Source organism: Rhipicephalus microplus, chromosome 2 (assembly GCF_043290135.1).
Source record: "Rhipicephalus microplus isolate Deutch F79 chromosome 2, USDA_Rmic, whole genome shotgun sequence".
Lineage (NCBI taxonomy): Eukaryota > Metazoa > Arthropoda > Arachnida > Ixodida > Ixodidae > Rhipicephalus > Rhipicephalus microplus.
In genome coordinates, this window is record NC_134701.1 from 281,809,478 (window position 1) to 281,821,050 (window position 11,573).

Sequence of the window (11,573 nt, forward strand, 5' to 3'; positions counted from 1 at the left end):
ACGGGGAGTACAAGGGTAGGCAAATGTTTTATTATATAGCAAATACGCAAACACAAAGAAAATTGCAGTACTTAAGGTGGACAACAGCAAGTGGCTATAGTTAATTTGTGGCTGTTTTCAATGATGTACCAACTAGGAGTACCCAAGCGTGACGCGGCGTTTTGCGTTTTTCTTTATTTTATGTTATAATCACTATTTATTTATTTTATCTTATTTTTCTTTCCTTACTTGTCAATGATGCTACTTTGCTTTTGTTTTTTTTTTCTTAACGCACGGGTTGGCCACGTGTGGCCCACGGGCTATACATACGGCCCTCGGGGCAGTATTATGTGACCCCCGGGACAACGTCAGAATCTCCACCCCTCACGCGTCACTCCATATGTGAAGATAGACGTGGCAGTTTTGAGCTGACATGGAGTTTTTTGCTTGTTTTTTGAGACTAATTTCTGAAAATAAACGTGATTTCAATTCAAGCTTTTGTACGTTATCGTCAATTGCAAATTTCAAAAAAAATTTTTCTTAATCCTGCTGCCCTCGTCTTCGTGCAACTCGGACCTTCACCTCAAAAAGTGTCCAACTCCTGCTTTAGGGAATTCTGCTGTCGCGAACCTCATGGAAGCTTCTACTACAATTGCCGTTCTCTTATAAGGTTGCAAAGCCCCACCGTGGTGGTCTAGTGGCTAAGGTACTCGGCTGCTGACCCGCAGGTCGCGGGTTCAAATCCCGGCTGCGGCGGCTGCATTTCCGATGGAGGCGGAAATGTCGTAGGCCCGTGTGCTCAGATTTGGGTGCACGTTAAAGAACCCCAGGTGGTCAAAATTTCCGGAGCCCTCCACTACGGCGTCTCTCATAATCATATGGTGGTTTTAGGACGTTAAACCCCACAAATCAATTATAAGGTTGCAAAATCTTAGGCATCGGAAAAAAAAAAAACTATGAGGAGCGGGACATTTGGTAACAACCCTGCACTCGTCATGTCTAAAGCGACGTTTCTCCAACCGGTCTTGTGTTTGTTTTCTCTAATTCCCCATTACTTCCACACAGCGCCCAAGTGGCGGGCGTCTCACCTTGGACCCTCTGGCCCTGAGTTCGGCGCGCAGCCTTGCCCGGTCGCGTCCGCTGAGCGCCTTGTTGGCGAGCGCCAGCAGAGGGGGCACCTCGTCGTCGGTGCCGCGCGATATGGCCAGCGCCAGGGCGGCCAGCCGGGTGCGCTGGGCGCGCAGCGTGGCCAGCTGGTCGAGCGTGGACAGCGCCCGTCGGATTCCCTCGCCTCCGCGGACGCACAGCGCCACCAGCAACTCCCACACCTGGCGACGCAGGTCGCTGTTGCCCGACGCGGCCGCTGCGATGCACGGTATATAGTCGGATCACCGCTCGATTAGTCTTAAAAGGCAAACACTGAGCAGAGATAAAAACTCTGCCAATCATCACGAGCGCTGATACATTTAAGTTGTCTTACGTTCTTGCCGCGAAGCTGCGATTGGTCGCGATTTTTTCGACACGTCCTGAGTATATACCCACCGGAAAGAGTGGGCTGATCAATCCCGAAGCAATGCCGCTGGAGGTGAACAAAACCTCGAGCACTCCACCATCAATCGATTGATCGAGCAATCGATCAATCGATCACTCACAATCAATCAATCAATCAATCTATCTATCTATCTATCTATCTATCTATCTATCTATCTATCTATCTATCTATCTATCTATCTATCTATCTATCTATCTATCTATCTATCTATCTATCTGTCATTTAATCCAAATTACAGCCTAAGAATAAATGTAAGCTCCACCCACAGCGGTCAGCATCCCACCCAGGATTTTTCAGGAACGTCCCATCAATCCCCATCCCACCATAATTTTCATAAACGTCGCACTAATTGCAATCGCTTATTTACGTGATGGCAGAATCTTTTACGTATTTCATGCATACCCGTATAGGTACGTGTTTATTTCGATAATTTTTGTTCAAAAAGTTTTACTTCTTGGCAAATTTTATCATAAATTATGACTTTACTGCTAAGCCAAACGTAACATTTCAACAAGAAATGATGAACTTCCCATTCATATTATGCATAGTATTTACCTTCTTGACAAAAAAGTGATATGGTTCGAACGGAAATAATCAACTATTGATCGGTTGCAGAGGTGAATGAAAGGCGCGCTGCGGTACCAGGGGGTGGAGCCCGTATTTATTCTGAAGTTGTAACCGACTTCGATTGATTTATCTTTTAGATAAGGCGCGCAAGAGCAATCTTAAGGTCCTATGTGCTGTCGGACAAAAAAAAATAAAACAATAAAGAATGAACAACTCAATAAACATAGAAATGATAATAATCATTGCATGATGAAATTTTCGTTCTATGTGCCGAAGCCACGCTATAATTATGGGGTACGCCGCAGTAGGGGACTCATGATTAATTTCTAAAACACGGAATCATTTAACATTCGCCTGCATCTAAGAGCAAGGTTGTTCACGCCTTTCACCCCTTCGGAATGAGTCACCGCGGCCGCAAGCCAAAGCTGGGTGCTAAAGCTTATCAACACAACGCCTTACCTGTTGAGAAACTATGGTGGGCATACTGGTGAATTAAATGCAGTGTTCCTGAAAATGGTACTAAAAGGGTTGAAGGAATGTTATTTGCACACTTTTATACCAGCTAACATGCGTAAACGCCAACGTGTCTATAGTAAGGTGGAATAAGCAATGAATCCGACACCAAGGTGCCTTGTTTTTTTTTTCCTTCATCAACTTAGCTACATAAATTGCTAAAACCTTAAAACATAACACTACGCGTTTTGACTCGCATTTTACTGTTACAAACACACCACCATAGATGAATGACCTGTGTTTACCAAATGAACAGGTCTACTACTATTCTCACAAAGATTCTAGTTCTCATCAGTGGGGAAAGTAAAATTATATTCTCGGCACGCACTTGCCGCAGGTAATTGGCACGATAAAGTGCACGTGACCTTCATGCAAATAAAACACTACACTTTCACACAAAAGCTTCGCAGAGTACAGCGCCTATTTAAAACGAAAGCAGTTCATTCAGAACAAGTCCAGCCGCTTTGATATCTACGCCTTTCTGAAGTCAGTCCGTTTCACACTTTACCTGTGGTATTGTAAATGTCCTCATAGCATTACTTGTAAGCGTCCTCTGGTATTTTCTTAAACTTAACATGGCACCTTAAAACCATAGGACCTATTCCATTTAATTCCGCAAAGAAAACGTTAATGTAAAGCTCAACATTATTCATGTGGAGCCCAGTGTTGGGCATAGCCACAATATAGAGAGCACCAATGTGCCTGCATCATGTTCGGGCGAAGAAGATTTGACTGAGTGTGACTGAATGAATCTGCATATATATCACAATATAACTCAAATGAAACTCTATACAATTGACTGTCATATGCACACTCGCTGCCACATTCCATGAAAAATAGCCTCGCAATGAGAGAGCCAATTGTTTACAGCAGCGTCCGCAAAAATGTGCAAACACTCACCTATCCCTGATAGGCAGCTTAGCCGATCGCAAGACTCTTCTAGCAGGAAGACATCTTGAACAGCGTAGGCATAACTGGGTTACTTGGACCTGCCTCGGCATCTGATACAAATTCTGGCAGAAGTCTGCGATCATCTGGGGCTTCCCGAGCGTATTCGCGGTTAACGCATGAATATGCAGTACGGCAACGTGACGCCAGTCGTTCGTGAGGCCCATGGCACGGAGGACCACACGGGACGTTATCGAAGCTGGCCTTGAACACACGAAGAGCTCCTGTCAAGATTCGTGTCGGGCCAAGCCATGCGCGTCGAGACGACTGGGTGGCCATCACGGGCAGAGAAAAAGAAACTAAAGCGATGGAACGTTAAGCTATACGCTGTCAAGCGTAGACAGTCATTTCCGAGGAGAAAAATTACAATATTGTAAAAGGATACACATTTTTATAAGAGTTTACATGCATGTTTTTGAACGTTGAATAAATACCGCAGCGGAATGAAAAAAATAAGGATAGGTAAACACAAGCGAGTGTATTGCAGGTTAATTCAGCTCTTGCAACTACTATCTGGGAGTGAAACTTCGTGAAATCGACGGGCCTTCTCGAAAAAGCGGGAACAGGCTTCTGCGCATTCATCCTGATCATTAGCGATTTACTTCAACACCATCACGAGTATTAAGAGGCACGAATTAATAGTTAACATATAGCCTTCTGTTCATTCTCTCCTCTTCTCATCCCAAGTCAGGAAACCATGAACGTTTTGCTAAATATAAACCCTAGAATCGAGGCTCTCCCGGGCTCATTATGATTAAGAAAGCTTTGGTTTGAGGTAAGACAAAAACGTAATTACACTGGTTCAGTTCACTTGTGCGCTTTGTAACACCCACTGGCATATGAGAGGTTGCATTTTCTCTCAAAATGTTTTTGGCGGTTCCATACTTGCAGAGCTTCTAATCCACCTATAACCTTGTGCTAATTGAAGTTCTGTTTTCGCTGACGTCTGAATCGACCACAACACTTCGATGTGTCGGAAAAAGGATGTGCTGACGATCCTATTAGGCAGAACTTGTATTCAGACAAAAATTTTGCTTTAGCACGATTCGCTCGAAACAGTTCGCAAAGAATGTTTTGCCATGCAAATTGATATTCCCTCTTTGAAGGGCAACGCAAGAAGAACGTGAGAAGGGCAACGCAAGACAAATTCAAATCGGTGAGACAGCTGCGGCCACTCCTGGAAGTGGATGTAATTGAGAGGGCGGCGTGGGCCAACAGGAAAAGGCGCCTATATAGGAACTAAATGGTTCGTGAAGAATGCCACACGATTTAGGGTTGCGGGTTATGTTCGCTCCTTGGTGGAAAAAAAAAAGTTATCCGCCAATTCTCTCTTGTGCAGCTAAGACGCAGTTATGGTTAAGATGTTCAAAACAGTGTTTTTTTTTTTTCGTTACTCTTCATACGACGTGAGCGATAAAATGTTGGGAATAAGGAAACACGATTCGCGAATGAGCCCCCATCATTTCATAAGATGAACACGACAGCTCCGTGGGACCTTGCGTGCCACTGCTGAGCGAAGAGGTCACGGGAGCATCATCCGTCGCTGAAACGAGGCGCATCTTTCCGTCTCAATTAACGATGCCCGGATAACAACGAGAACGGTCCCTTAATTGAATCGCGTCAACAGCGTCGCGGGACGGTGGGCGTGCGTATCCCTCCTCACCGGTGGCCAACGTGCGGGTGTACTCCGGGTGCTCCACCACGTAGTCGAGACCGATGCGGAGCTCCATCGCGCCGTCGTCTTCGTGTCCCGATATCCGGACGTCCAGTCGTTCGAGCCGTTTCGTGAGGTACTCGTCCCGCCGCGGCGACACACCGCGCCCACCACCGCAAAGAGCAGGTCGCCCACGACCAGGCCGCTCGAAAAGCCCCCGCTTGCACCGTTGCTGCGCCAAGGCCGCCGCGGGACGCGTCATCGGGTACTCCGCATATATGGACGCAACAGCCGCCGAACGCCGGCGCCGACCATGCCAGCGGAGCCCCGCCGCCGCCAGAAAGAAAACCCACCGTCGACCTGTGCCCGTGGATACAGGCGCGTGTAACACACCCCTCCCCCATTCCAAGCGCGTACAAACGGCCGTGTGTACGTAAAGGGGGAGCGGAAAAAAGCGACAAGATTTGGATGCTTGCGAGACCACCCGTGCGCCCTTACCCGGTCGCCCGACTTCCTCTTCGCTATGCACAACGCTGTGACCCTCGGCGATAGGGCAGCTCGTCGTAATTACCTCCTCAGCGCGAGCAATTAGCAGTCGATACCAATGTCGGTGAATTAAGAGCCGTGTACACGCTGTATCGCGCATGATTAGCGGGCGAGAGGGGAAAAAGGAAATGCACAAGACCCGCTCGTACCGGAGCAGTGAGCCGGCAACAATAATGCGACTGAAGGTTGCGGTGGAGAGGGTACAGGGTCGTGACGACCGACAATGGCCGAAAAAAAAAAATGGCGTTCTGACCTTCTTCTAAACGCTCACGATAATCTACGTTTTGATCTTGAAAGTGAATAGATGCTCCCGAGTAAGTTGGCAACCACAGCCGTCCACTGCCTTCCCAGCAGCTGGCAAACAAACGTGTGAGCCGTGCCCAAAAGCTACGACCATGAAATGCGGAAAACTACTCAGAAAATGAAGAAGATGTAAATGAAGACTGCGCATACAACTCGATCGACTCGCAAACTCAACAGTTTTGCCACAACAACAACGCCTACGCAGTGTGGATCGTCTGTGCAGCTTCTGTATAACACTGAAACTGCGAGACCTTCACTCAACAAAATGAGCATCTTCTCATACTTATATGTGCACTTCCCTGACTTGGGCAGTACATAAAGTTCAGATGGCAATATGTATTCGGAAGCGCACAATGCCACTGCATTGAGGCGGCTTATCTACATGCTGAAAACATAATATACCCGCATCAACGTGGATTTCGAAAAGGCCTATCTACTCATACTCAACTCGTTTAGCTCGTTCATGATCTCTCCTCTGAAATTAACTCGCGAATTCAGGTTGACATGATATTTTAGATTTTGCAAAATCCTTGGACATGGTGTCGCATGCTAAACTATTGTTAAAAATAAACGTGATTGTTAAAACCCCGAACAGCAGTGGTGTTTCTCCTATTTGTTTAGTAGCAAGCAGTACGTTCAAAAGCACAAAAAAATCTGCCTTTGTTAATGTTGGATCTGGAGTCCCCCAATATAGCATCTTGGGCCCGCTACTATTTTTTATCAACGATTTACCCAAAGGTATTGCAGTCCCCATAATACTTCTTGCCGATGATTGTGTAATGCTTATAAGACAGTCAAATCTTCTTGTGATCAATTATAACTAAATGTAAACTCCCAGAAAATATACAATTGGCGTGTTATGTGGCAGATGAATCTAAACGTCACAAAATGAGTAAAAAAGAGCGTAACCAGAAAAAAGACGCATTTTACGTACGAAGTACTCTATAAACGATGATGAACTTGGCAGAGTCGAACAGCACAAATATTTCAGTTTATTGATAACTTCCAATCTGCGGTGGAATTCGCACAGACTCAGTTTGTGCTAAGGCTAAAAAAAAAACAACGTGGAGACTTTGGATAAATCTGCACCATTGCAGTCCGGAGATCAAATGCCTGGCTTACAAGGCCCTCGTACGGCCAGTTATGCAGTGCGCAAAGGTGGTATGGGATTCGTAAGCGAAAAGTAATTGCACTAAGCTAGATAGAATACAGAGATTGGCGTCACGTTTCACATTCAATAAATATCAGTGTTTCCACTCCCAAACTCAGCTTTATAGGCTAGCCTATAGCTTCAACCACTAGAACAAAGGTCCGAGTATGAAAGGGTTGAACTGCTAGTTTTAATAATTAGAAACAAGTAAAAATAGGTAAATCAAAGTATTTACGTTCAAAAACTGGATAAATATTAAAGCACCGGCATAACATGTTCCCAGATCAAACAACGATTGCATGCTTCAAGTTCAGTTTTTTTTTTTTTTCCACGGGTGATCAGCCAGGGGAATAGGCTGCCGGATTCTGCAGTCTTATCTTAATGTGTGTCTTCTTTCTTAAGAAAAAAAAAGATATGTAAATGACGTCGTGTTCAAAGATGTATACAGTTCATTTTACGTTTGTTTTCTATGCTCCAGGGTAAAGTGCTATGGCGATTCCTTGTCATTCATAATTATTTGTATATGGAATGCCTATTTGTGTGTGTGTGTGTGTGTGTGTGTGTGTGTGTGTGTGTGTGTGTGTGTGTGTGTGTGTGTGTGTGTGTGTGTGTGTGTGTGTTTCACCTCTGTTATAACCCAATGATGGGGCTGACAGCATAATAAAATGAAATGAAAATGACTGCACAGGACGTCCGTCCAACTATGCCGCAAGTAAAATCAGCGTTGGTTTGGTTGCAAGTTCATGGCACTGAAGATATAGAAGCACACGTCGTTATTCCACTATAGATTGTGCTCACCCTCATTTGACCAACAGTAAAAGTACAGCCGTGGCCACGTCTGTGTAGAGCGCTCGACTAACCGGTTTTTGCTCTGCGGGCCCAAACCTTGAGGCTCTTTCAGGCTCTGAAGTAGTGTATCAGGAGCATGCACGGCCTAGTTGTCAGGCTGATCACACCAGAGCCTGATACTGCCCCAAGGTTTCGCTCCACAGAAAAAAGCACCGTCTGTTCGCGTGCTCTACACTGACGTGGCCATGGCTGTACGTCATTGCAGATTTCTCTGAAAGGAGGTCTATCTATCTATCTATCTATCTATCTATCTATCTATCTATCTATCTATCTATCTATCTATCTATCTATCTATCTATCTATCTATCTATCTATCTATCTATCTATCTGTCTGTCTGTCTGTCTGTCTATCTATCTATCTATCTATCTGTCTGTCTGTCTGTCTGTCTGTCTATCTATCTATCTATCTATCTATCTATCTATCTATCTATCTATCTATCTATCTATCTATCTATCTATCTATCTATCTATCTATCTATCTATCTATCTGTCTATCTATCTATCTGTCTATCTATCTATCTATCTATCTATCTATCTATCTATCTATCTATCTATCTATCTATCTATCTATCTATCTATCTATCTATCTGACAAAATTAATTTTTGGTCTAAACCATACAGTATTTTACCGTGAAAATAGGTGGTCAAAGAGTAAGAGCAATTGCGCATGTAGTGAGTGACGTAAGCAGTGTAGCCGGTACACACACTTGCGAGCGACATCCCCAGGGTGTCAAATTTTACGCTTCAGCCCGTGCGACGCAGGATACACGTGTCGCATGGGAGGGCGCCCATCTACGTAGCGTAAAACAACATTAGCATGTGTGACGCACTTCGCTGTGGCGGCTTGGTTTCAGTATTACGTGCAGTTCAGCGACCCGTCGCCTGGAGGTCATATATAGTATGAGCCTCCGGCAAATTAAACAAGTTTCCCTGTCCTTCTTTTATCTCTCTCTCTCTCTTCCTGTATTAAGGCAGCAACTTTGTTGAATTTTCGTTTTGCCTTCAAACGTAGCAGAAATGATAGGAGTTTGTTTTATTCACTCGCTTCACTGTCTCGCCTCCGGAGCAGGACTTTGATTTGGGCCATGGTACATTATTAGCTGGGGAAGAACAGCGCGAAAATGGCGAGGGCACAGAAACACAGAAACATAGTATACACACACGAGTGCTCGTCTTTTTCGCGCTATTTTTCTTCGCCTTCAGAACCTTACCATTGTACACGCATGGTTATCCTGTCCTGTATGCCGGCGAAATGCTGCGTGCAAAATTCATTTTGCCGTTCCTCCCGTATAGCTGCTTATAGAAGCACGAATTCGACGTGAAGCCACTACGATAACGACATTCATTCATTACTAGCCTACGTGCTTTCTGTGCGCGTATTTGTTCTAAGTTTGAAGTTTTTAAGGGACGTCGTATGCTATCGTATCTATAGGCGTAAAGCAGGCATAGACATTTGAGCGCGCGCTCGCACTTTAACGAAGTCTTCTTCCTCTTGTCCTTTGAGCGACTTGACATGAATAGCAATAAAGAGAAAACTGCAGAAAAAAACTGAATAACAGAAAGGAAGAAAGAGACGGGAAAAATCACAGCACATCCACGGAGTGAATGTTGACGAGTGGGGCGAAGTGTTCGTCCGTTCCTCCGTGTATCAATCCGTCCGCGCAAAGAAGCAAAGAAAGCAATGCTGGGCCGATTACCCTGAGTGGATATGAGCCATATTTGAGGCCTCATCATCGTCGTCATCAAAGCTGCCCAGCGACGCTTTCTTGGCCAATCCCACATAGTGGGTATGTGCCGCAATATTAAGGAATCAATTCAAATCAACTCCGCACTTCTTTCAGACTATTGCGAGCTGCCTCATTAATTATTTTTCTAACTTCAATGCTCAGTATATGACCAGACTGTTACGATTCGGGCACCTCCCGCCAAAAAGCAACGCTATGCGTAATGTCTGTGACTCCGGATATCTGCCTCGCTGGCGAGATCCTGCAGCGTCTATCGGTTGCAGCATGTTTCACAATGTGCTCTTCCTGAAAATACCGGCGTAGGTGCTGCGAGATCGTTGAAGCGAACGCTTGGCTATGCCTACACACCCCTTCTGTTTCCAAGAGTTGTGCTCGTACTGCCCTTTATTCAGGAGGGAAAGGGAAGGCTCAAGACATCCCCTCCCCCTTTCCGCTACGTTTAATCACCAAGACAGAACTTTATTGGAATTTAGGTTTGGTAAACTTACTTGTGCATGGCTCGCCCATTCTTCATGTTGAATGATTAGACGGGGTATTCGAGCAGTATTCAATGTATGCGTACTTAAGGTTTACCAGCACGAAAAAAAAAAAAAATATACACGGCGGACAAGAAAAGAATGGGACAAGCACTGCCGCCATGTATTTTTTTTTTTTTTTTTTTTTGCACGGACGGCGAACAGAAAAAGCGCTGCCGCTGCTTTTCCTGTCCGCCGTGTATTTTTTCGCGCTGTTAAACCTTAAGTATGCTAAACCAACTAGCCCAATCAGCCTCTTTGTTCATGTATGGGGTCCTACATGCCAATGTTATATTATATGATTATGAGTAGGGCTCCGTGTTTTCGAAGCTTTCTTTTCTCGACGTTCGGAGGGTGTTTTTTGCACTTTGTTTTGGGCAGAAGTTCGGCACTTGTCGAGATTCCTTTTTCGTAAATTCCCAATTCTCTGCAATTCTGGGTTCAGTTTTGCATTATTCCCAATATTACAGTATCTTATATGAAATTGTATCTGAACACAAGAACATCAGAATGATATTTTAGTTGTGTGGAAGGCTGGAACGCATGAACACACATACACAAAAGCACAAATTCATGAATAGAAATGAGATACGTTGGTGGATATAATAGCATTTAAGCTTGCTGTAACAGACGCAAGCATACTTTACAACAGGTGCCGCCAGGGACCCGTATATCAAGATGTCGTCTCGCGTTCCTGGGGGCGCTAGATATACGTTCACGTCTCTCGCTTCGTGCGCGACAAGCCCTTTGTCTTGACGTGAGGCAAAGTTTCTATGTGCCACACCAGCGGACGTATAAATGATCGCTTAGAGCATGCCCTTTCGATAAAGAACGGAACTGGGTCACAATAGCCGTTAAAATCGGAGTGCTGCGCCCCCCTCCCTTTTCGGTCAATGCATGGGGCAGATTTTACGCCCCCTTCTTACGTGGCTAGGAGGGTGGCCCGCCCCTTTGAACATGTAAGGTGCAGATATTTCGCCCCCCCCCCCTTCCTCTTAGGTGACCAGGGCGGGGGTGACCGCCCCTCCACCCGCCAAGTGCGCACGCCTATGGCTACAAAGACCTCCTGATCAAGCGACATGGCTCGAACTAAATTTGAAATTCGCGGTTCTAGTTCACACAGTACTTTACTGCCATCTGTACTTCACTATCGTCTTTATTTTGGCTTTCAAGATCGGCATTTTAAACAAACGTCTTGGAGGATGCAATTTTGTCGGTTGCTTATTTTCACGTCACCTGTATTCTCGTCAAT

General features: G+C 45.2%; 1 protein-coding gene across 1 annotated transcript in view; it reads right to left on the reverse strand.

Annotated features, from left to right (window-relative positions):
* The window catches only part of LOC119163263 (uncharacterized), a 46,896-nt gene extending 41,338 nt beyond the window's left edge, over nucleotides 1-5,558 (reverse strand). Inside the window, exons 1-2 of the mRNA XM_075882145.1 lie at nucleotides 5,223-5,558; nucleotides 1,068-1,342 (exon numbers count right to left, since the gene is read on the reverse strand). Of these exons, the coding sequence (XP_075738260.1) occupies nucleotides 1,068-1,342; nucleotides 5,223-5,475 (528 nt within the window). The 5' untranslated portion in view covers nucleotides 5,476-5,558. The remainder of the gene's footprint in view (nucleotides 1-1,067; nucleotides 1,343-5,222) is intronic.
* Between the last annotated feature and the right edge of the window lie 6,015 nt (nucleotides 5,559-11,573).